The sequence below is a fragment of the Papio anubis genome, chromosome X, assembly GCF_008728515.1.
Source record: "Papio anubis isolate 15944 chromosome X, Panubis1.0, whole genome shotgun sequence".
NCBI classification, from domain to species: Eukaryota; Metazoa; Chordata; class Mammalia; order Primates; family Cercopithecidae; genus Papio; species Papio anubis.
Window position 1 is genome coordinate 114,640,434 of NC_044996.1, and position 26,834 is coordinate 114,667,267.

At 37.4% G+C, this 26,834-nt stretch overlaps 1 protein-coding gene across 13 annotated transcripts in view; it reads left to right on the plus strand.

Annotated features, from left to right (window-relative positions):
* TAB3 (TGF-beta activated kinase 1 (MAP3K7) binding protein 3) overlaps window positions 1-26,834 on the plus strand; it is a 61,668-nt gene that overhangs the window by 30,298 nt on the left and 4,536 nt on the right. For 5 of the 13 annotated variants that reach the window (XM_003917541.3, XM_021932568.2, XM_021932570.2 and 2 more), the window contains 5 exons: window positions 3,194-4,640; window positions 5,729-5,889; window positions 12,374-12,467; window positions 15,979-16,062; window positions 24,907-25,008. In XM_003917541.3, the coding sequence (XP_003917590.1) occupies window positions 3,194-4,640; window positions 5,729-5,889; window positions 12,374-12,467; window positions 15,979-16,062; window positions 24,907-25,008 (1,888 nt within the window). Of the gene's footprint in view, window positions 1-2,822; window positions 2,939-3,193; window positions 4,641-5,728; window positions 5,890-12,373; window positions 12,468-12,927; window positions 14,004-15,978; window positions 16,063-22,261; window positions 23,173-24,906; window positions 25,009-26,834 lie in introns of those variants that run through there. The other 8 variants (XM_017954163.3, XR_004180551.1, XM_021932571.2 and 5 more) reach the window with 8 other exon arrangements.

Here is a 26,834-nt window from a genome sequence, read left to right on the forward strand (position 1 = left end):
TTAAATGTAAGCCCACTTTAAATGTAAGCCCACTTTCACTCACATTACCTTTGTCTTGCTGTGTGTCTTACATTGAATCTCTCATCTCTAAGATAGAATGTGTCTTTCCCACTCAGGGGACAACAGAGAAGTAGGCCTACCACTTCCCCTGTCCCACTGTCCCCTTGTTGTGTTTTATGTCATCCTTCACAGGATCGTAGTGTTTTGGGTTATGGCACTTACCTATTTGCTTAACTTTGGGCAGCACTACTTCTACCATGCTCACTGGTCTTCCTCACACACAGTCAGTACTCATGTTCAAACTCTACCTTATGGCAGTGTGAGCAGCTCAGGATATAACCTAAACCTATATACAGGTGTGGTTAATTATAGAGACTCACAGAACAATGATGGTAACAGAGGTGCTTCCTTTGTTTGCAAGCCCTTTACTAGTCTAGAGCTTTGGGCTTATGGTTTTTGTGTTACAGCTTGCCTTTGCTTTTTCTCACACACATTCCCAGCCTGAATCTCAGCTCTTTACTTTGGCCCCATTTTGGTTTCTGGTAGAGCAAAGATACTTCCCACCAGAGTGAAACCAAGTAAGGGTGAAGCTTTTAGTTTAAACCACTTCCTAGCAATCACCTTCCTCACCTATCTTAGGGCCCCACCTAGCCCTGACCTTGTTTTATTTCATTTAGCCCTTTATTACCTGCATTTCTCATGACCATTTAACTAAACTGAAGGAATAGAACTTTACATTCAGCTCAGTGAACATTTGTTGATAATTACGCTGTCCTAAGTCTTCCACTTTTTTCTTCCTTTGGGATTAATAAAATATATTGTATGGAGATTTACCACCTACTGGCTCTGGAAAACTGTTTTTCACATTAAAATGTATGAGGCTCAGTAGTTTGCATTTAATGCGCAAGCCTTAGAGCCTCACTCAGGGGTATCATCCTCAATTTAGGATCACTTTTTAGGAATATGATGCTTTTTTGCCTCATTCCTTTCAAAAGTGTTCATTATATGTCTTAAAAATTCTTACCTCTGAAATGATTTTGATTTCTTCTCCATGTTTACTGTTTGATACATTTTTTATCCTTATTATAATCTATTCTGGTAGTTTTCTTTTTAAAATACTTCTGTAATAATAATACTTTAATATCTTGGTTTTGTGGTTTTTAAATTTTCTTCATAGGAAAATTTACTCAACTTGTCACTATAGACATGCTGACAATTCCAACTTTATATCATTTTGAATTTGGATACTTTTTGTGACAATACTACATAGGCTATCTAACTCAGCATACAGAACATGGAATTTCAGGGTTATTAATAATAAAAATACCAGATGGTAAAGTATCCATGACTACCTTATGTTTAAAAGAAAACTCTCCAGTTTTTGTTTTCCCCAATCCATAGGTCAATTAAAAAAAAAAAAATAGAATACTTTATTTCACCTTCCATATTTTTTTTCCTTCAGATGTCTGTCAGTGACACATTCTAGTTGCCAATCAGTTTGAATCCTTTGGCTCCAAATTTGCTTTTAATATCTTCCCTTCCTTGCTCAATACGATTTTCAAGCAAGGTAAAAATAATTCAGATCTTTGAGTTGTAATGATTTTCTTCTTCAATTAATACATCTTTCTGTGACTCAAAGTATTTTTAAAAGTATTTGAATTTTAGTATCAAAAACTTTATATAAAGGTTAAAAATGATTATAGAGTTTTAATAAAGCCAATTCATTAAATTTCTAAGAATTCATTTTGCAAAGATTTGCTTGACTTTTTTTTAAACTTCCTAAAGCTCTAGTTTAATAATGTCCTTTTGGCCAAACATCCTTTCCCTTGAAATTACCATGTGGAAAGAGCACTGGGACTCAGGAGAGTAAGAATCTAGAATTGACTTTCCAGTTAACTAGTTAAGTGCCTATTGTCAAGCAATGTAACTTCCCAGGCATCTCCTTCCTCATCTGTAAATGTGAGTTGCATTGGAGCAGATGAACTCTAATAGGAGTTCTCCCAACTCTAAAATTACAACATTATGGGTCCTGTTTTAGGTTTAACTTCATTTGGTTCTCAGCAGAAGTGAATTATTTCCTTTCGTTTTTATATAAAACATTTTTCCTAAAATATATAGTAATATCTATGCATGTGCATATCTCTGTGTATATTTATGAACTACAGAGAAAGTCACAATAATTGGGAAACTTTTATGGATTACTTCAAAAGCAGTGGATAATATGTGTCTTACACTAGTAAAATAGTTTGGAATTCTGTATTTCAATAGAAAACTGCTTTTTGATATATTAAAATTTTACAAAGAGGGAGCCTTTTATTAGTCTGATTACTGTCAGTTGGAACTTCTAAAGTGTCAGTTTGCTATTACCTTCTTTGTGAGTGTGTAGAACTAAACAATTCACATCTTTCAGTGATTTTGAAAGTATACCAAGACACCTTTCAGCGGGTAAAAACTTTCGAGACTGTGAGAGTATGAATGAATTTAATTAAGGCAGTCGACACCAGGTTTTTAATTAAATTACCCTAACTCGGGCAAAGTCATGGAGCCATAGTTTAAGTTATGGATTTTTTTAATACTTATTCATTTTGCTTAAATCTTATATAATGGTTCAGACAGTTGAAGTTATTCAAGGATAAATTTAGGTAAAAGAAAAATGAGGGCTGCTTTAGAATTTTTATTGTTTTAACTCTTGAGGAATTTTATTGTAATTCTTTTTCTCCTTTTGTGGTTTTAGTGCCTTTTAAAAACTAAAGCATGGTTATTTTTATGTTTTTTATCAATTTAAATATTAATCATGGATATTACTTATACTTATATTGCAGCAATTGTGGTGAATCCGAGATAAGCCCAACATTTTAATTTGTTGAGATGCAACAAGTATAAAATGAGTCCTGGATTTGGAGTCAGAAAACTTGGGGTTGAGTCACAGTGTTCATTAGTAGGTACTTTACATTTCTGTAGCAGTAGCAGTAGTGGTAGTACTAGTAATGTGAGCTAAATGTTTGTAAAGTAATATGGATCGTTTGGTATCTCCTTTTCAGGATAGATGACCATGAAGCTTTTTGTGGTTAAGATACTGCTCTCTATTTATTCTGTGACAGTAGTATTTGCATAACTCTCTGGCAAAGCCTGACTTCCACTATTAGAATTTGTTAATGTTGCCAATGTTACTTTTACCATTTTTCTCCCCTAGAATAACAACAATCTTGAAGCCTGTTGCCGAGCCCTTTCCCAGGAGAGTAGCAAATACTTATATATGGAATACCATAGTCCAGATGACAATAGGATGAATAGAAATCGCCTTTTACATATTAACCTGGGTGTCCATTCTCCTAGTAGCTATCACCCAGGAGATGGAGCCCAACTTAATGGTGGTCGAACACTGGTACATAGCTCAAGTGATGGACATATTGATCCACAGCATGCAGCAGGTAAACAGCTGATATGTTTAGTTCAAGAACCACACTCAGCTCCAGCTGTTGTTGCTGCTACTCCCAACTACAATCCATTTTTTATGAATGAACAGAACAGAAGTGCAGCTACTCCTCCTTCACAGCCACCTCAACAGCCATCTTCCATGCAAACAGGAATGAATCCGTCTGCTATGCAAGGGCCTTCACCACCACCGCCACCTCCTTCATACATGCACATACCTCGGTATAGTACAAATCCAATTACTGTTACAGTATCCCAGAACCTCCCTTCTGGACAGACTGTACCAAGAGCTTTACAAATTCTTCCACAAATTCCAAGCAATCTCTATGGATCTCCTGGTTCTATTTATATTAGACAGACATCTCAGAGTTCATCAGGAAGACAAACTCCTCAGAGTACACCGTGGCAGTCCTCGCCACAGGGCCCAGTGCCTCACTATAGCCAGCGTCCTTTACCTGTTTATCCACACCAACAGAACTATCAACCTTCTCAGTATTCTCCCAAACAGCAGCAGATCCCTCAGTCTGCTTACCATTCACCACCTCCTTCTCAATGTCCTTCACCCTTCAGCTCTCCACAGCATCAAGTGCAACCTTCCCAGTTGGGCCACATCTTTATGCCACCTAGTCCTTCAACTACTCCACCCCATCCATATCAACAAGGACCTCCTAGCTATCAGAAACAGGGAAGCCATTCAGTAGCCTATCTTCCATACACAGCATCTAGTTTATCCAAAGGTTCCATGAAGAAGATAGAAATTACAGTTGAACCTTCTCAAAGACCTGGGACAGCAATTAATAGGAGTCCTTCACCCATCAGTAATCAACCATCTCCACGGAATCAACACTCACTATACACAGCCACCACGCCACCTTCAAGTTCTCCTTCAAGAGGGATATCTAGTCAACCAAAACCTCCGTTTAGTGTTAATCCTGTGTATATTACATACACACAGCCAACTGGACCTTCGTGTACTCCATCACCATCTCCTCGAGTGATACCAAACCCAACTACAGTTTTTAAAATTACCGTAGGCCGAGCAACGACTGAAAATCTTTTAAATTTAGTGGACCAAGAAGAGCGCTCTGCAGCACCAGAACCTATTCAGCCCATTTCAGTGATACCAGGCTCTGGGGGAGAAAAGGGAAGCCATAAATATCAGAGGAGTTCTAGTTCTGGATCAGATGACTATGCCTACACACAAGGTAAACTTTAACCCTTTTATGAAATTTCATTTCTGTGGTGAGGCAGCAATCTCCCATTCAAATATATTAGCTGTTTAGTTTTAATTAAATGTTTAGTATTAAATGTTGGGCAGTAGCATTGCTATTAAGAATAAAGTTAGTGGTCGGGTGTGGTGGCTCACGTCTATAATCCCAGCACTTTGGGAGGCTGAGGTGGGTGGATCACCTGAGGTCAGAAGTTTGAGATCAGCCTGGCCAACATGGAGAAACCCCACCTCTGCTAAAGTGTGGTAGCGCACGCCTGTAATCCCAGCTACTCGGGAGGCTAAGGCAGGAGAATCACTTGAAGCCAGGAGGCAGAGGTTGCAGTGAGCCGAGATCACGCCACTGCACTCCAGCCTGGGCAACAGAGGGAGACTGTCTGAAACAAACAAAAAGAATGAAGTTAGTGCTTCAGAGTCATCTATAGACTTTGTTTTAAAACATGAAATTGTAGGCCTAATAAGGCTTAGTTTAGAAAGAATATTCATAGAGCAAAAAATACAAGTGAAATGGAAATTGTCAAAAGTACAAACTACAGAGTAGGAAAAAAGAGATTCATGGAAAATGGAGTAAAGTTCATCAAATGAAAGAATCTGAATCTTTTCTAAAGAGGATGGCCCAGAGGGCATAAAGATATTTACATATAAATAATATATAAGAAGTGGAATTATTGGATTAGCTAATAGTAGACCTAAATTAGATATAGAGTTTTTAAAACGTCTATTCAGATTGTTTCAAGATACCTGAGAATTTAGTTTTCTTTCAGTATATAAGAAGGGAAGTAATGATTAAGTATGCCTGGTAGTCAGCCTGTTCAAAACACACACAAGTATAAAGAGAATCTTAGGACAATAGAACAAGAGGGATGTTCAGGTGATGTCACTTTGATAGCATTCAGAGAGCTAAATTGAAGCAGATATGGAGGCAGCATAGCATTATAAAGACATGAGAGTAAATGCCAACCCCCAAGTTGAATGAGTCTTTTATACATTAGTAATACATATCGAAATTTTCCAGTCACTTGTTCAGTGTTGTTCTCTGCAATGACGTTATCTATAATGCTGTAGCCTTGCTGTTACATCAACGAGCAAGGATGGAGAGGTTAGCAAAGCAATTGAAACTTGAGAAAGAGGAGCTAGAGCGGTTGAAGTCTGAAGTTAACGGTATGGAGCATGACCTGATGCAGAGACGGCTCAGAAGAGTCAGCTGCACCACTGCGATCCCTACGGTAAGTGATCTGTTAGATGTGTTAATAGGTGGGTCGGGATTTTGGCTATCAGGTCATTTATTTTTCTTTAGGTTTTATTCCTGACAGAGTTCTGGGTTTTTTGTTGTTGTTGTTGTTGCTGTTTTTTAAAACAAAAGATGAAGGACTTTTGCCTTTAGTAGTTCTTGTCAAAATAATTCATGTATGCAAATTCCATAGGCTCATCAGTATTTTCAAACACTGATGATAATAATCAAGGTATAGCATCTCATTTATTTGTAAATTGCTTTCTGTCAAAATAGAAAAGTGCACACTGACCAAAAATTTGATGAATTATTCTGTGTATTCATTTATTATTCTAAGCGTATGATATATATATATTTTTAAACATTTAAAATTATTTTTATAAGTACATTAGTTCAGATGATTTAGAATAGATCAATATGAGTTTTGGGGAAGTGTTGACTGTAGAATATTTTAAGGCAGAGCGGTTTTGTTAAGTATAAATGTAGAAACTGAGGTAACAGTATTGATTGATAGCAGTCTTAAAGGGAACTGCTCTAATGAAAAGATTCAGATAATATATTTTTAACATGGTTAATGTATATGAGTTCTAACGATCCCAAGCAACTGATAATTTTGAAACATGTTTAAAATCTTGTGACTTCACAAGCTATGATCCAACCTATCATTTTACCTTTCAACATTTAGCAGTTTTGTGCATATAGTTTATGAAATGTGATACTATGCTAGATGCTTAGTACATATCTACCAGTGGGAAAAATAGATACATCAACAGATAATTATAATACAGTGTGGTAAGTGCTCTATATGTTCATGGGTAATGAGAGAATTCATACATCAACTCGTTTCTGTGCAGATTCAATGCACTTCTCTGCTCTTACATTATCCTCCTGCTGAAATGCCCTTCTAAAAAGCTCTGCACATGTAAATCTTGTCTGTTCTGTTCTTCAAGGCTCAACTTAACCTCTACTTTTTCCATGAAGCCTTTCCTCATTTTCCTACCCTCTCTAAACTTAGGGCAATCTCTGAGTTTACAGGTTTAGAGAAGTGGGCATATGTCAGGGCTCTTGCAGTCAGCATGTCTGCAGCCACTCCCTCATAGAGAAGTTTCTACTTGAGGTTCTTGGCTTCATAGGGGATCTGTGAATTCTCTGAAATTATATGCAGAGTTTCATAAGTGTGTCTAATACGGGAAGTGGGTCTATAGCTTTCATCAGATTTTCATAAGATTATTATATTGAAGGAAAAAAAGAGTGAGGAACCACTGCCCTAAACAATAGGCAGAGAGAAAAGGGGAAGGCATTTTAGAAGAGAAAAGAACAATAATAAGGTAATGAAGGCTTGAAGTCAAGATGGAGAGTGACTTTTAGGAGACAGTGACTACAATTCCCTGGCATAAGCATGAGATTTCTGAAGAGTTAACAGAGGGTAAGTGGGGCTTTGACCTTGAATGCTAGGTCGAGGTGCTTGAACTTTATTCTGCTGGTAACAGGGAACAAGTGGGAGTTTTTGAGAAAGAGAGTCTTGAGAAATAGTCATATTCACTAATTTAATGACTTTTTTGTAATATCGTCTATAGTCCTCAGTATAGTCAATATTAGAAGTGAGGAGGAAGATTTTAACTACTTAAAGCAATGGAAAAATAACAGAGCCATCTTTAATGGAAAGGTGATGTTACTACAAATCAAATTTCTGCCTCATTTTCTCCATTTGAAATCTTAATTGAATCCTCTGATTGTGGAAGATATTGAAGAACATAACCCATATAATCCACCTATGGTGATTGAGTACTTTGGAAACCTTTAGGTACCTGTAGAGCATAAACAAATTTTCTTAGCATAGTAATTTTCTTTTTTTTTTTTTTTGAGACAGAGTCTTATGCCTTGCTGCCCAGGCTGGAGTGCAGTGGCCAGATCTCAGCTCACTGCAAGCCCACTCCTGGCTTACGCCATTCTCCTGCCTCAGCCTCCCGAGTAGTTGGGACTGGAGCAGGCGACCGCCACCTCGGGCCTGGCTGGGTTTTTGGGTTTTTTTTGTATTTTTAGTAGTATGTGCCTCTGTCGTAAAGAATGGTATTTGTCTCGATCTCCTGACCTCGTGATCCGCCCGTCTCGGCCTCCCAAAGTGCTGGGATTCCAGGCTTGAGCCACCGCGCCCGGCCAATTTTCTTTAATCATATACATTTTATTTAGCAACTACTTGCTGTGTGATAATCCCTGCTAAATAAAATATTGGGGTTTTTTTGTTGTTGTTGTTTTTCATTGGAAGTGGAGAACTGTCTAATGTAGCATAGGTTAGTACTTAAAAAACAAAAAAAAAAAACCCAGATTTTATATCAGAGCTCTTATTGACGTATCTTTTTTTCTTTTTTTCTTTCTTTTTTTTTTTTTTTGAGACAGAGTTTCTCACCCTTTCCCCCAGGCTGGAGTGCAGGTGTACAATCTCGGCTCACTGCAACCTCCACCTCCCAGGTTCAAGTGATTCTCCTGCTTCAGCCTCCCGAGTAGCTGGGATTACAGGTGTGCGCCACCACGCCTGGCTAATTTTTTGTATCTTTAGTAGAGACGGGGCTTCACCATGTTGGCCAGGCTAGTCTTGAACTCCTGACCTTGTGATCTGCCCGCCTCGGCCTCCCAAAGTGCTGGCATTACAGGCATGAGCCACTGCACCTGGTCCCCAGTCTATCTTCTTGAGAAAGGAAAAAGAGAAGTTGGTGAAACTGCTGCCCTGGGCTGTAATTTAAAGTTTTATTATAATTTCAAAGATACATAAAATAGTATAATGAACCCCCATGTAGCCATCCCCCAGACTGAGAAATTGGTAGTTCATGTGGGTGCTAACATCTGAGAGATAAGACATTTAAGTGTGTTTCCCATGTGTTGCCAAGCCTAGAGTAAAATGGAGGACAATTGTAGTACACGGCAGAGGGACAGTTGTACGTGGTGGTTGAGACAGTGAGTAGGCTTTCAAGTCAGGTGCCAGTTTGAATCCTACTTCTATTTGTGTCATTCATGTATCCTTGGATAAGTAACTTTCTCTATGCTTGTTATCTATAAAATGTGTGGTATAGTACCCATCTTACGGGATTTTTATTAGGATTATATGAGGTAATTTATGTGAAGCAGTTTACACAATGCCCAACAAATAGTAAGTGTTCTTATAAAAGTGTTGGTTGCAAAATACTAGAAAAATTTGCTTGAGGTTTAGACACACAAATCTAAAGCATTTTGTACTTTGACTTCCTTTGAACTTGAGGAACATATATAAGATTATTCTTATGTAAGAAATTAATCAAGAAATAAATCATTTAGTCAGAATGCCCATTTTGCTCATCAAGGCTCATTTGAAGAACCATGACATAGTGGAAAGAGAGCCCACATAGGCTTTGGAGTCAGAATTGCTCAGGTGCTCACTGGCTATATCTGACTTCTCTACATCTGATTTTCCCTATCTGTAAAAGAGAATTATAGCAGGTACATTATAATAATTGTCAAGATAAAGAGACAGTGTATGTAATAAGCCTGGCATGAAGTAGGTAATCAGTAGATGGCTAGCCTTATCATTGTCCCACTTGTGTATAGGAATACCCAGTAGAGAACTGATGTTTTTGCTACTAAAGCACACATTGCTACCTTCAAGTTTTCAAACAAATTGCTTATCAGGTAGTGTATACAAAATTGATTAGAAAGCTGCTTGCCTAATGATACTGCAGTGCACATTTGTGACCAGCTATGGGGTAGGGGGAGTTGTAGAAACTTAGAGTAGCAGTGAAATAATCTTTTTCTAAGGAGAGCAGAAGTACATGTAAGATGCATGATGGTGTCATTTCCCTTAATCTGTTATTTGCAAAGCATTGTATTAAATGCTGACGAAGATGCCATCTCTTAGATCTGCATGTGAAATGAGATAGGTATATCTGTGAGTCTATATGTATTTGAGTGTGAGAGAAAATATAAGTACTTTCAGAGTATTGAGATAGAAATGTTAGCTTTTTGCCTATAAAGTTTATAGATGAAACAGTTTCAAGGAGAAGGGGGAAATGTAGGTTTTACCTTGAAAGATAAGATTTTAATATGCAGAAAGCTGCCAGTTGCCCCCTCCCTCAAGTTATTTCCCCCCATTCTTCCTGTTCTGATTAGGTTTTTGGACTGCCCCACAGCTTTGAGTCCCAGAGGCATAACTGAGGCCAAGCCACAAAAGAACATCAGTGGTCTCTGACGCTGGTCTATGCCAGCTTTGGAAAAAAAGCTTACCGTTTTTTGTTTTGAAATGTTAGCTACAAACATCCTGTTATCTTACAGACAACTTTGAATTATACATACCCAATTTTGAAATTCCTTCTCCACAAAAACTACTTTTGACAAATGGCGGTAATTTCTCAGAAACTGCTTTTTTCCCCCCTCAGTTTAATCAGAAGCTATATGAAAAAGGACATAGGAATCTTACTGATAAACCCTTAGTAAGATCGAGTGCTTCTACTATCTTTGGAAATGAGCCTGTTGATGAGAGTACTTTTTGTTGTTTCTGAGACAGAGTCTCGCTCTGTTGCTCAGGCTGGAGTGCAGTGGTGCAATCTGGGCTCACTGCAACCTCCACCTCCCAGGTGCAATCAATTCTCCTGCCTCAGCCTCCCGAGTAGCTGGGACTACAGGCATGCGCCACCACGCCCAGCTAATTTTTGTATTTTTGGTAGAGACGGTTTCGCCATGTTGGCCAGGCTGATCTCAAACTCCTGACCTCGAGTGATCCACCTGCCTCGGCCTCCCAAAGTGCTGAGATTATAGGAGTGAGCCATTGCGCCCGGCCTGATGAGAGTATGTTTTTTGTTATGAGCAAATGTGTGGTGGCCGCTTCACTGTTTAGGGCCACTGTGGCTGAAACATCTCTCTTGTCCCCAACTCCCTAAAACCTATGGAAAAGATCATCCTTTTCAGGTGCTTGACTTTCCCGATAGGTTCTTCCATGTGTTCCTAGGAAGACAGCATCACTGTCTGGAGCCCTTAACTAAATACATTATCTTTAATTTAAATGTTCAAGTATATATTTTAAACTATTTGAATATTGCTTGAGAGGCAAAGCACAAAGCATTTTACACATTAATGTCACATAGTTTTAGCCCATAGGAATTAGAAAAGGCAGTCCATAATAAATATTTCTGAATGACTTTTTTTGTTCCTCTAGCATTCTGTGGAATTGTAGCTATTATATTCTGCCTTTTATCACTTATTTTAAACTTTGATACCTGCTTATTTAATGGGCATTCTCAGTTATTCTGATAATACCTCCTAACATCATATGAGTTAAGATATCCTTTCTGCTCATTTTTCTTTCACTGGCATATTAACATATTTAGCGTTCAGCAAAGTACATGTTTTTAACAGAGTAGGATTTTGTTCTGCCTTCCTAGAGTAGCAGATATTTAATTTTTCACTTTATATGTTATAGTTAAAATCACCCTAGTCATTAATAACTGGGCTGTGCTGAAAGCTTCAGTATTTCAGCCTCTAGATTCTAAACTTTGACTTTTTTACTGTACATACATGTACACATGTGTATATATATATACACATATATATACACACACATATGTACACGTGTATATATGTACACATATACACATATATACACATGTATGTATAAAATAAATTAAGAATGGCATGGGAAGTAAAGGCCTCCAAAAAGCTTTATTGAATGGAAGATTAGGACTCTCTTCACATTTCAGTGCCTCATATGTGCCCTTGAAAGGCCTAAGGAGTGGGCTGGCCTGAAGAGGTGGAGGCAGAAGAAAACAAAGTTGGGGAAAAAATGGAATTCAGTTGTTTCTGAAGTTTTCATGCACTAGAGTAATTGCCTCCTTCAATCTAGAAAAAAAGATGACAAAAATATTTATATATGAATTTATATAGGAGTCTTTTATATAAATCCTGGCTCTACCAATTACTAGCTTTATAACTTTAAGAGAAGTATATAACCTCTCTGTGCCTCGGTTTCCTCATCTACAAATTGGGCACAGTATTAGTACCTACCTTAAAAGATTGTTAAGAAGAAGGAATGAGAGAATTCTGGTAAACACCATACTGTTGTAATTTTTACCAGGCTGGACAAGACTAAGATCATGGATATGACTCGTTTAAAAGGTTGATTCTTACATTTTCCCTTACCATGAAAACATAGAAACAAAATATTCTCAGTGCTCTGTGATTAAAATGGTAGTATCTTGTATGGTAGAACACAGTCCACTGTTGCAGCTCGCCACTTTATATGCAGATTTTGTTTATATGTGGCCATTTTGATGTCCCCATTTTACCTGACTATTCCTTTAAAAACATACACATAGGACTTCTTAAACATGCCCTCTTATGGACTAAGGCCATATTCTTGGTAATACCCAATCATTACAATTAACATGAAACGCAGTTCTTAAATGTTGAGCTTGATAATGACTTTCCCACAATTGCTATTTTGGGTCCTTTCTTACTAGCCTGAGGAAATGACAAGATTGAGAAGCATGAACAGACAACTCCAGATAAATGTTGACTGTACACTGAAAGAAGTTGACCTCCTTCAATCTAGAGGTATAGACTTGATTATTTGGTAAACCATAAGTAATAGTGTGGTATTTTAAGCTGCTTAAATAGCAATAACTTTGGTTTTGTAGATTTAAGAGACAGTTTTTATCCATGATAAGATTACAATCCTGGTAAAGAGATCGCCCTGTCCCATGGTCATGGATCAGATTTGGGGATGAAAAAATAGTTTTACTTTGGCAATTTCATCAAGTTCTTACCATTTAGACTGTTCTCTGTTGTTACTTTGCATTTATCCTTTTTTTGTCATTTACTGTGAATATTTTATAAATTGATGGGTTTTAATTCTAAAACTTAGTAGAGTTCATATTATGTGATAGACATCTAAAGTATCTGTAAAAAGGGATCCCAAATCAGAGTATCAGATTTCTCAGTTTTAAAATAAACTCTATATGTTATTTTTCATGTTATGTTATGTGAAAACATTCAACTATAATCATAGTTTTAGTTTTTTGGATTTTTTTACAGAAGTATACTACAGCAGAAGCTCTCTTAAACTTTCATTTACCCAACTCATCAGATTAGAGATGGTCTTCATTTTCTGTGGAAAATATACTGACTGATGTCCACAGCTGCTGCATACTTTTGACTAGTAGGCTGCATTCTGGTAGGCCTATGAATATTGCTCCCATCGGTTAATTGTCTGCTTACCAAGAGTTGATTCTGTCCCCAAACCTGTTTATACCAGTTATTGTATTTCTGCATTTTAATGTTTCATAAACTGACATGAAGGAGAAAGTTGCTCTTTCTATGAAAGCCAAAGGCAGATCACTCAAAAAATAGGGATTGTGAATTAGATATTGGTGAAAACAACTGAAAAAGGTTAAGGGAGAAAATCATGTAAGTCTAAAAGGATTCTGTACTCAAATTGCATTATAAGTGTTCTTAATATCTTTCTTGCTCCATTCTAAAGCAATCAGAATTATAGATGAGGGTTCAGCAAACTAGGGCCTGTTGCCTGTTTCTGTGAATAAAAGTTTTAGTGGAGCGATAGCCATGCCCATTTGTTTACAAATTGTCTGTGGTTGCCTTTGTGCTTCAACAGCACAGTTGACTGCTTGCAACAGAGACTCTATCACAGGTCCACAAAGTCTAAAATATTATGTGGCCCTTGACAGAAAAGGTTTGCCAACCTCTGCTGTAGGTCATCATGGGTGTGGTTTATGTAAGAAATACAATATGGAACCCCAGCCAACAGACACATAAAAAGTAGGTCTTCGTCTAACTTTAAAATACAGCTATATACAAGTGTTTTGTTACGTTAAAGTTGACATGTAATTTTTCTTAACGATTCTGTGTATTAATCAGCTTTCCTGCCCCCCCATCCCCCACACTTACTTTTCTTGATTATGGCAGCTAAGAGTTTCTACAGTGTTTTAAGAGTATATAATAAAATATCTCATTGCCATTTTTAGGCAAGATTAAACAAACAGTAGGCTGGGCACAATGGCTCATGCATGTATTCCCAGCAGTTTGGGAGGCCAAGGCAAGAGGATCACTTGAGCCTAAGAGTTAAGAGACCAGCCTGGGCAACATAGGGAGACCTCATCCCTACAAATCGTTTTTTAAAAATTAGCTAGGTGTGGTGGTATGTGCCTGTGATCCCAGCTACGTGGGAGGCTAAGGCAGGAGGATCACCCGAGCCCAGGAGGTCAAGGCCGCAGTGAGCCATGATTGCACCACTGCACTGCAGCCTAGGCACCAGAAAGAGACTTGGTCTAAAAAACAGAGAGAGATTAAAGATTAGTGGCAGGTGAACCCAAAAGACATGGCATTATCTGAACAGACAGAAGCAAATTTGAATGTGAAAATTGAGCAATCTAGTCAGGTACCCTTAAAGTTATTTGCAGAAGCCTAGTCACTCTCTAGCCCACTAACTTGAAGCAATCAAAGAATGACTATGCATGATGTAGGGGTTACATAAACTATTGCTACTATATTTTACAAGATTGCATCAATTTTTTCTACTTGTGTGGTCTTTGAAGCAAAACAGTGAAACATTTGGTTAGGATACTTATAGTAAGCCTTTTGTGATCTAGAAATTAGAACATGAGCTGTAACCAGTAATTGAAGAAATACATATGCAGCTTCTTAAAGCATAAAAAGATCCAATTAATACATCAGATAGCACTGTGGCTTTTATGAGCTATCACAGCAATTATTTTCAGAAAATTATCTTAAAACAGCATATTCAAGTGGATAAAACATTTGTGAAAGGGCCTGCAAGGGAAACCACTATTAAGGTTTTACAAGCAAAGAGCTGTGTTTTTTGTCTGCATTGGACAATGAGCTCTTTGGGATACTTAGGCATTTCTAAATCTCTTTTCATAACGAATCTAAATGTATCCATTTTATACTAAATTCTACTCTTCCACACTGCAGAAAACTTTGTATACTGAGTTCCCAATCTAAACTTTTAAGCTAAGGAAGGAATCTAAACCTTTTTTGGTGGTGAGGGGGGAGGCAGGGAAATAAGCATTTAGAATAGATGCAAATCAGTGCATGATTTTATGAAAACCAGCTTTTTTTGTGATTTTTGGTAAGGAAAACGTGTTGGGGGAAAAAAAAAGTAGATCTGGAAATCAAGAGATATCATATATTTAAACTATCAGTGTTAGTACCATACAGCATCTTCTATAAATAAGTATGGCTACAGTTAACCGTAATTGTTTAGAACAAGCAGAGCACAGTGATAGGTTCACAGAAGTGAAGGCAGCACCCAAAACTGGCACTAGATCAAAACCAGCCTTGGAGGAGACACGGCAGGAGATGTGGCTGAAATAGACACTAGACCAGGGAATGAACATTTGAAGACAGGTGAAAATTTTGTGGCAAGACAAAATTCTCAGGTATTGTTCTATCTATTCTGAAACTGGCACCTTTTATCATTGATAAATCTTTAGGAAACATTTAACATTTAAGATTCTCCTTTTCTTGAAAATAAGAATACATAAACTGTTGATGTTATTTCACATGTATTGAGGTTGTTCAGTAGTCTCAAAATATAACTTGATTAATCCTTGTAAATGTTTATATTTGGCTTCTTCCATAGTTCAATTTATAATGAATTTTTAAGGTAAATTATGAAAAATATGAAAGTAAGCTTTCATTATTTAAGTGTTCTTTCTCACGGTTTGTTCATTAAAAATCAAAAGCAGAAAGAGAAAACAGTTCAACCATCCTTTCATTTCTCCTCTTCATTTATCTCCCCAAATGCCCACATGCCTAATCCGGCCTAAGGAGACTAGCCTTACAATTAGAAAAATATTCCTTTAGGTGTAATACATTGTAGACATACATCTATGTAGTGGTTTTCTTGGGTCTTTTCTCATAGCGATGAAAACACAATCTCATTGGGAGGATAGAATTATGTGATGAGTTCTGAAATCCTGGAAAACATTTTTTCCCTTATGTGTTTTATTTACATATTTTCGTTTAAAAAATCAAATAACAGGAAAAAAGAGTTCTTAAATGCCTGATGAATTTGCTTCCTTTATAGGAAACTTTGATCCAAAAGCCATGAATAATTTTTATGACAACATAGAACCTGGCCCAATTGTACCACCCAAGCCATCTAAAAAAGGTGAGTATGAAAAATGTCACAAATATGATAGAAATAAATATCAAAATAATTTGGGATTTCACATTTATATCTGAAGAAACTTCCACTAGAGGTTAACTTATTCACCATAAAGTTACCATATTTTTATTCTTTTTCAGACAGGGTCTCATTCTGCTGCCCAGCTAGAGTGCAGTGGTGCAATCCTGGCTTATTACAGCCTTGACCTTCTGGGTTCAAGCGATCCTTCTGCCTCAGCCTCCCAAGTAGCTGGGACTGTAGGCACACACCACCATGCCCGGCTAATTTTTTTTATTTTTTGTAGAGATGGGATGTCACCATGTTGCTTACTGGTCTCAACAAATTTACCATATTGGTGTTAATGTGGCAATAATGAAATGTCCCCAAACTTTAGTTTTTAAAAAGTACTGAAATTAGTAACTCTTAGAATTACTGTCAGAGGTAATTTGATGGAATATATAATTTTTACAAACAGAAGTTGAAACGCTGTATTACATAGTTAACATTATAAATTTACTTAGCATTGTAAAAACTATAACCCTAAAAGATAATTCTCATAAAATAATGAGGATTTTAAAGGTCTAATGTGAGAATAGAAAGTTAGATTTGCAGTAGACTTAAGATTATTTTTCAGACAACAAAAGAATCCCTGTGTACTCAAAAGGGGAGCATAGCAATTAGTAGCGACTAGGTGTTTTCCCATCAAGAACAAAAGAAATCCTACATAACCAAGGTTTGAAGGAATCATTTCCGGATAATTGTTACATAGAAATGATTTAAAATTAAAGATATCAAATGTGTTCTTCTTATTTTTATATACCAAATGTTTAACTGGCATTTCCATATCTTAAAAAATTAATTTTAATTGAACTTACATGTTTAATCATTTAAGCCAGATGCAGTGGCTCATGCCTGCAATCCCAGCACTTTGGGAGGCCGAGACGGACGGATCACATGAGGCCAGGAGTTTGAGACTAGCCTGGCCAACATGGCAGAACCCCGTCTCTACTAAAAATTCAAAAATTAGCCAGGCCTGATAGCACGCGCCTGTAGTCCCAGCTACTCGGGTGACTGAGGCATGAGAATCACTTGAACCCGGGAGGCGGAGGTTGCAGTGAGCCGAGATCGTGCCACTGCACTCCAGCCTAGGCGACAGAGACCCTGTCATTTATTCATTCTTTCATAAATAAGTAGTCATTGAATGTAGATTAACTTTCTGCCTCATTCTTAATATTTTAATTCTTTTTGCCTTAAGCAACTCCAGGTAGATTGATTGTGAAGACACATAGAATAGTGGAGAATGCCTTATTTTTTAAAAAAAAATTACCAGAGAGTATAACATTTAACATCTCATCAGACTTACTTTTAATTAAAGAATATATAAATTCTATCTAAATACTACCTGACCTAATTATTTAAATTTTGGTTGAATAGTTTTCTACGTGTATTAAGCTCATTACAGTGTGGTTTTTTTTTTTTTTTTTTTTCATTTATAAGTTGCAACACAGTATCTGTTCTTCTTTTGTTTAATATTACCATGGATGTTTCATCTGATCTGCATTTAAAAACAGTCTATTGATTTCTTTTGAGATGGAGACTCACTCCGTCACCTAGGCTGGAATGCAGTGGTGCGATCTCAGCTCACTGCAACCTCCACCTCCCGGGTTAAAGCGATTCTCCTGTCTCAGCCTCCTGAGTAGCTGGGATTACCCACCACCATGCCCGGCTAATTTTTGTATTTTTAGTGGAGACGGCGTTTCACCATGGTGGCGAGGCTGGTCTTGAACTCTTGACCTCAAGTGACAGCCTCCCAAAGTGCTGGGATTACAGGCGTGAGCCACCGCACCTGGCCAAAAAATGGTTTTATTGATTTCTAAAAATGATACAAAGAATCATCTTAGTGGATGACTGCCAAGTGCCAGATTTGGCACTTTGGCAGCATTATATGCAGTTTCTTGCTGAAAGTCACTGAAGTGTATAGTTACCATTGATCAATTTAGTCTTTTGGGTTCATAAAATCAGAGTCTTTAAACTTGATTTTGCCTGAATGTCTACTAAAGAAGTATCGCCAGACAAACTTTAGTTCATTGATTCAAGGAGCTGTCTTAGAGGAATTGCCCTATCTAAGGGAGTGCATTGGAAAGTTTTTACCCTGGAAACAGGACCAAGTTGATTAGAAATGGTGGAATACACATGCACCATGAGCCATCCCTCAGCATAAACTCCCTATAGGTGTGGTGTATTAGTCTGTTTTCACGCTGCTGATAAAGACATACCCAAGACTCGGCAATTTACAAAAGAAAGAGATTTATTGACTTACAATTCCACATGGCTGGGGAGGCCTCACAATCATCACAGAAGGCAAGGAGGAGCAGGTCACATCTTAAAGAGAGCTTGTGCAGGAAAACTCTCCCTTATAATAACCATCGGATCTCGTGAGACTTACTATCACAAGACCTGCCCCCATGATTCAGTTACCTCCCACAACACGTGGGAATTCAAGATGAGATTTGGGTGAGGACACAGCCAAACCATATCATGTGGTCTGAGGGACCCACCATAATAACAGACACTGTCGTTACTCAGGAAATGTCAAGGTATTGAGCCAGGGACAAAGCCAGACCTCTCTTTGGGCAAGGCAGAATTCTTTCCTATGCAATAAAGCAGTGCTTAGAAGGGAGCATATAGCTTTAAATGCTCATATAAGACAGGAATATCCAAAATCAGTGATCTGAAATTCTACCTTAAGAAACAAGACAAGAACAAAGTAAAAACAAAGTAGAAGAAAGGAAGGATAACAAAGCAAGAGTTTGATCTTTGAAAAGGTAAACAAAATCAATAAACTTCAAGGTAGACTGATCTGTAAAAAAAAAAGAGAACACAAATTACGACAATCAAAAGTGAAAGATGGGTTATCCATTACAATGATAATGATAATAAGGGAAAGTGATGGACATCTTTATGCCAGGCAGCTTGACACCTTAGATAAAGTGGACAAATTTCCTGAACCATATAATCTACCCAAACTGAAAACAAGACAAAACAGTAAATATTAGTAAGTATGTGTTTGTATATATATGTATATATATATATATATATATATATATATATATAAGAAACTGAATCTACTATCAAAATTTTCCCCACAAAGAAAACTCCAGATCCAGATAGATTCACTGGTGGGTAAATCCTACCAAATATTTAAGAAAGTAAAAATACCAATCTTACACAAATGCTTTGAGAAAATACAGGAGGGAATGCGTCCCATATTTCTTTTTTGTTTTTTCATTTTCTTTTCATATTACTGAGAGGAAGTTGCAGAGATTTTCCGTATACCTCCTGCCCCCACAAATTCAAAGCCTGCCCCATTATCAGCATCCTACACCAGAGTGGTGCGTTTGTTACCATTGATGAACTTATATTGACACCTCGTAATCACTCAGAGTCCATAGTTTACATTAGGGTTCGCTGTTGGTGTTGTACCCCGTCTTTTTTTATGGCTCTAGCAGAACTCTGATTCTAAAACCTGGTAAAGACATTATGTATCTGCCCCTCACGAAAGGAAAACAAAATTTCAGATCAATATCCCTCATGAACATAGAAACAAAAAATCCATAATTCTGTTTTCTATCTCATTGACTTATAATAAGTCACAATATATTTAAAAAAAAAAATACATCATGATCAAGTTGAGTTTAGCTTAGGAATGTAATCTTGGTATAAAAGCATTAAAAAACCAACCAGTGTAATTTACCATATTAAACAAAGGGAGAAAAAGCATGTGATCGTTTCACCAGATACAGGAAAAACATTTGACAAAATTCAACAGTCATTCCTGACAGACAAAAACTTTTAACAAATTAAGAATAGAAAAGAACTCTTTTAGTCTCATAAAGGGCATCTTTCAAAAACCTTTAGCTACCATTATTACTTAAATAATGCAATCCTGAACTTACTAACATTGGGAACAAGGCAAGGATGTCTATTCTCACCACCTTTATTCAACGTTGTACCTGGAGTTCCAAGCCCATGCAGTAAGAGAAATAAATAAATAAATATTGGAAAAGAAGAAATAAAACTATATATACTACAGATGACATAATTATTTTTAAAATCCTAAGGATACTGAAAAACAACTATTAGAACTAATAAGTGAATTTAACAAGGCCTCAGGATGCAAAGTCTATATATAAACATATTTTTACAATATCAGTAAACACTTAGAAAATAAAATTTAAAAGAGAATTTCATTTACAATGCCATCAAAAACCATGTAACAGTTAGGAATAAATTTATCCAGAGATGTATACATTGAAAACTATAAAACATTGTCAAAGGATATTTAAGAAGACCTAAGTAAATGGAGTGATATACCATGTTCATAACTGACTGAATCAATATTTTTGAGATACCTGTTCTTACAAGGTTATGTATAGATACCGTGTAATACCAATTATAACCCCATTAGGTGGTAGTGCATTTTTAATTAACAAACTGATTATAAAATTCATATGGAAATACAGAAAGTCCTAGAACATCCAAAACAATCTTGAAAAAGAGCAGCCAGAAGTCTTAGACTGGCTCAGTGCAATGGCTCACACCTGTAAACCTAGCATTTTGGGAGACCAAGGCAGGAGGATCACTTGAGCTCAGGAGTCCGAGACTAGCCTGGGCAACATAATGAGACCTCATCTACAAAAAGATTTAAAAATTAGCCAGACAAGGTATAATTAAAAGTGTATTAAAAGTGTATTAGTGTAGAGCTAATTTAAAAATAGCTCACTGCAGCCTCACTTATAGTCCCAGCTATTCTGGTGGCTGAGACAGTAGGATTGCTTGAGCCCAGGAGGTTGAGGCTGCAGTGAGCCGTGATTGCAGCACCATACTCCAGCCTGGGTGACAGAGCAAGACCCTGTCTCAAAAAAAAGAAAAAAAAAAAAAAAAGTCTTAGACTAACCAACTTCAGGACTTACTATAAAGCTACAATAACCACAGAGTGATATTGGTATAGGAATAAAGACATAGATCACTGGAACAGAATAGGGAGCCCAGGTTTACACCCCCCAGTCACACTGTCATTTGATATTTGACAAAAGCACCAAAGCAACCAATAGAGAAAGGAACATTTTTTCAACAGGCAGAGCTGGGAAGAACTGGATATCCATGTGGAAGAAACACACAGTCTGATCTCTACCTCACATCATACACACAAATTTGAGATAGATCATACACCTAAGTATAAAAGTTAAACTATAAAGCTTCCAAAACAGAATATCTTTGCAATATAGGTATAAAAGTTTTTAGACAGGTCGCAGGAAGCAATAAGAAAAACAATTGATAGATTAGTCTTCATTAAAGTTTTACACTTCTGCTCATCAAGTGACACTATTAGGAAAATGAAAAGGCAAACCACAGACTGGGAGAAAATATTTGTAAAATACGTATCTGATGAAGGATGGTATCCAGAGTATATAAAGAATTTCTACAACACAGTAATAAAAAGACAACTCAATAAAAAAAGGTGTAAAACACTTGAACAGACACTTGACAAAGGAATAGATATGAAAGACCATGAAAAAAGAAATATGAAGAAATTTTCCTGGGGTAATGAAATGGATCTGCTGCCAGGATCCTGTATAGTCAGATTGTGGTTTTCTAGCAATGGTGATGTTCGTGTTAATATGTCATTCTGAGGCCAGCATTGTGGCTCATGCTTGTAATCCCAGCACTTTGGGAGGCCCAGCAGGGAGGGAGGATCACTTTGAGGTCAGGAGTTCGAGACCAGCCTGTCTAACAGGGTGAAACCCCGTGTCTACTAAAGATACCAAAATTAGCTGGGCATGGTGGCGTGCACCTGTAATCCCAGCTACTTGGGAGGCTGCGGCAGAAGAATCACTTGAACCTGGGAGGTGGAGGTTGCAGTGAGCCGAGATCGCACCACTGCACTCCAACCTGGGTGACAGAGCGAGATGCTGTCTCCAAAAAAAAAAAAAAAAAAAGTCATTTTGCCTTCTGTCTTTGGGACCAACACCATGTATTCGAGGTGGGAGGTTCCTGTTTGGTATCCTCCTTAGCTGGGAATTGAACAAGGCTTGCATTAATATTCCATGATGTGGTCCCATTAATATCAAGCTTCATCTAGCTCTCTACAGGTACCTTTACACTAAAAAGACTTTGTTTGTTTGTTTTTGTTTTGAGACAGGGTCCTGCTCTGTCGCCCAGGCTGGAGTGCAGTGGTATGATCATAGCTCATTGCAGCCTCGACCTCCCAGGCTCAAGCCATCCTCCTGCCTCAGCCACCCGAGTAGCTGGGACTACAGACGCACACCACCACACCTGGCTAATTTTTGTATTTTTTGTGGAGACAGGGTTTCGCCATGTTGCCCAGGCTGGTCTCGAACTCCTGGGCTGAAGTGATCCTACTGCCTCGGCCTCCCAAAGTGCTGCGATTACAGGCATAAGTCACTGTTCCTGGTCTGAAAGACTCTCTTCTATGGCTCATTTGACTCAAATACAATTTGCTAAAACTGATAGTCCCTTAGAGTTAGTTATAATGGGATTTCGATTACAATTTCTTAAATATGTATTGAATGCTCAGTGCGTATCTCAATTATGTATTATGTAGATAGATGCTTGATGTTACAAAGGGAAAACATGACTCCTACCCCAAGCAGTTTATACTCTACATATATACCCTTTTAATAAAAAGGAGACTAGGAAGCCATCTCAAACAGTCCTCTTCGCTATAAATGAATTTCTATTTTAGAAATTTAGTAGTTGTAATTCTATAATAATATATATTATTGGTGAAAGTATAAATGGTTCTGTTATATGCCAAATTGTCTTTAACCCGTTTTTTTATCTTTTTCTGTTAAAACTTAGAAACAGTAGAACTTAATTAAATTCTATCATTTTTTGGTGAGGCTTTTATCAGATTTATAAAAGCTATTTAGTTTTCTCCATAAAATCAAGTTTGTTTTCCATTAAGCACTTGCAGATTCTCATTTTGTATTTGAAACTAAATCGGCCTTTTCTAAAAGTACATATAGTTTAGCACAGATTGGCTTGCAATACCACTCAAATACAAAAAAAAAAAAAAAAAAGATAAACCAGTAAAACACAAATTACTGGTAGAATAGGTTTATTGGTTTGAATAAATGTCTTGGAGTTATTACAGATATATAGCAGAAATCCAAGTGGAATATAGTTGATCTGAATAGTAAGTGTGATAATTAGAGAAAGAATATGAGGGAGACAGAAGGAAAGAGAGAGAAAGAGACAGAGGAACAAGCCTTTTTGGATTGAACTTTGTAGTTAAGCAATACAGTGTGTACGTGCTCTTCAGCGGGCTTAGAAAGTCTCCCAACCCTTATTAGTAACTCATAACAGTGGCAGATTGGACTTTGTAGTTAAACAATACAGTGGGTATGTGTGCTCTTCAGTGGGCTTAGAAAGTTCCCCCAATCCTCATCAGTAAGCAAGCAAGCACACTGACCTTGGTGTCCCACAATCTGAGCACTGGTCCTGGTCATCTTGGCCACCCGACCTTGTTCAAACGCAATCTGAGCACCACAGAGGGACAATCCCGCCAAGTACTCCCAAGGTTGTAAGAGTTAGTGAGATAAGGTATGTGACTCTGTAGAAGTAGTTTGCAAATCTAAGAAACAGAACTTTACCTTATTCTTTGGAGCCTAAGGAGACATTAACTCTGCTTTTGTTTACTTGGACAATGGAGTGTTTAAGTACCTGAGCACCATGCTTTGGATTCTGGAGCAGTGATTTCCAAAGATGAGTTGTACTGTCAGCTCAGAATTGATTAGAAAATGCAAGATCTTTCTTTGGTTCCTAAGGGCAAATAATATAAAGGCTGCCATTTTTCATTTTTAATACAAAGGGTTGCTTACTAATAAACTATAAATTTATAGAAACAATATTCTAGCAAGATATTAGGATGCCTACAGTTCTTGTCTGTGTTGCAAGGTGTCTGCTGGGCTTCTGCACACATAGGTAACTGGAATTCAGGAAATGATTTGGGAGCACGTGGTTGTCAGTATATAATATCGAGTTGGTTCTGATTTTTCAAGTACTGCTATATTTAAAAAATCCACCAGACACAGTTGCCTGTAATACCAACACTTTGGGAGGCTGAGGTGGGAGGATCACTTGAGGCCAGGAGTTTGAGACCAGCCTGGGCAACATAGTGAGACCCTGTCTCTACAAAAAATAAAATTAAAAAAATTAGCTGGGCGTGGTAGTGGCATGCACCTGTAGTCTTGGCTACTTGGGAGGCTGAGGCACTTGAGCCCAGGAGATCAAAGCTGCAGTGAGCCATGATTGTGCCACTGTACTCCAGCCTGGACAGCAGAACAAGACCCTGTCTCAAAAAAAAAAAAAAAAAATCCTGTCATTTTCATCACATTTCATCATTCTAATAGCCTTACTGTATGGATAGTACCCATAATTTTTAAATAATTATTGCTTAATCAGATACTTGCTAAAGTATATTTTCCCAAATTTTGCTTTCACATTGACATATATTTGCTATCACTGAGTTTGTACCCTTAATCCATTAAAAAGTAGAAAACAGTGAAATAGGGCATTTGTTCTAAGTAATGGGACAAGATGTAATTGGAGAAGATGGAAAAAGTCGTAAGAACCACTGCTCTGTATAAGTTGTAAAAGCAGTATTAAATATGGTACTTGCCCTTGCTAAAAAGGTAACATGAAGTAATAGGAAGGGTAAATGCATTCAACTGCGTGGGTTGCACGAAAGATCTTGTGAGCCTGTTCACTCTTGGAGTTGAAAGACTGGATCACTTCTTTCTGGCGTTGTTTCTTCTTATGCAGACTCCTCAGACCCCTGCACAATTGAGAGAAAAGCCCGAAGAATTAGCGTGACCTCCAAAGTACAGGCAGACATCCATGACACCCATGCAGCAGCTGCAGATGGTTTGTACTTGTGTGTCCAGAGTTTGTGCAGAATGTCCAAAGACACATGTTAATCTGTGTAGAATTATAAGTAAAACCATACCTTTATTTTCTGCTTTAAAAAATTACCAAGTTTCTAAGGCTGTGCTGTCCAATAGAAATATAATGTAAGCCACATATATAATTTAAAATTTTCTAGTAGCAAAGATGAAATTTTAACATTTTATATAATTCAGTATATAGAAACTATTATTTCAATATGAAATCAATATAAAATTATCAGGGAGATGTTTTACATCCTTTTTATACTAAATCTTTGAAATCTGGTGTATATTTTACACTTACAGCAACACTGAGTTTTTAGAGCATGTCTATTAAAAACCAACAACAGTAAGATACAAATTTTTTTTAAGTGTTAGGTTTTTGGGCATATTGTTCTTTTAAAAGGTAAAGACAAAAGAGGTCCTTTTCTGAAAATGGCATAGTAGGCCAGGTGTGGTGGCTCACGCCTGTAATCCCAGCACTTTGGGAGGCCGAGAAGGGTGGATCACGAGGTCAGGAGATCAAGACCATCAAGACAGTGAAACCCCGTCTCTACTAAAAATACAAAAATTTAGCCGAGCGTGGTGGCGGGCGCCTGTAGTCCCAGCTACCTGGGAGACTCAGGCAGGAGACTGGCGTGAACCCGGGAGGCAGAGCTTGCAGTGAGCCGAGATAGCGCCACTGCACTCCAGCCTGGGCGACAGAGCGAGACTCTGTCTCAAAAAAACAAAAAAAACACAAGAAAATGGCATAGTAAACATTTTTCCTCCAACCGAAGGCTTTATTCCTCCATATGAGACAAAAAAGAAAACTGTATTAAATCCACGTTTTAGAGTCATGAGCCAAACAAAAGACACAAGGTGGGTGATATTGGCAGTTAAAAAGCAATAGTTGAAGCAAGAGAAACAAGCCCATCTCCTATTTATAGTCATAGAAAGCGACTGAAGAACCCAGTAATTTTCTATTACATCGTAAGGCTAAGATCACCTTGCTGTTTGAGGCTGAGCATTATCATACCTTGGGGTAAGGTTCAGGGTCTAAAATTCAGTTCTCTTTACCTCTTGGGGAATGTTATGACATTTGTCATATAAGGCAAATTGATAAACTAGAAGTCAGCTTGTTAATTTCCAGTGGAAGATATGCCTAGCCCAAAATAGTAACTGACAAAGCTTCCCTAGATCTGTTTCTTTTGTTACCTATTTAAAAAGGTGTTGCTTACCTTAGATCTTAATCTCATTTCCAGTTCATAGTGACCATTTCCAGTTACCCCAGATTCCAGGGTGAATTCCATCTGGAGATCTTTAGTCTCCTATTCATTGACCTCAGTCTCAGTAGGGACCTAAAAGACAGAAATTACAGGTTAACTCTAGATGCAAAGAGCTTTTTTGAGCACAAAGCCAGAGGGACTAAGGACCTAAGAGGAATGTAAATTTGGATTTCTTTATCAAATCCTGGGGACCAACATAAGGTTGCCAGGTATGGGCATTTTTAAAAACTGATAGATGAAGGATTTTTAATGCCAAAAATGTAGGAAAGAATATGAGAATAAAAGTCTTTTATACTGAATGAATTTAGCTTTATGAAAAATGAACTGTAGAATCTTTCTCTTTTCACTGTTCTGGGGAAAACTTTGGTATGAACTGCCACTGCTATTTATGAACCATTAATATAAAATACATGCATATTGTAGAACTTAAGTTGTCATGGAAGAAGGCACACATTTAGTCAGATGTTTAATATAGTATGGATAGTATTATACTATAGAGAGGAAAAGTCAAGGTGGGCTGAACGTCAGGGAAAACTTA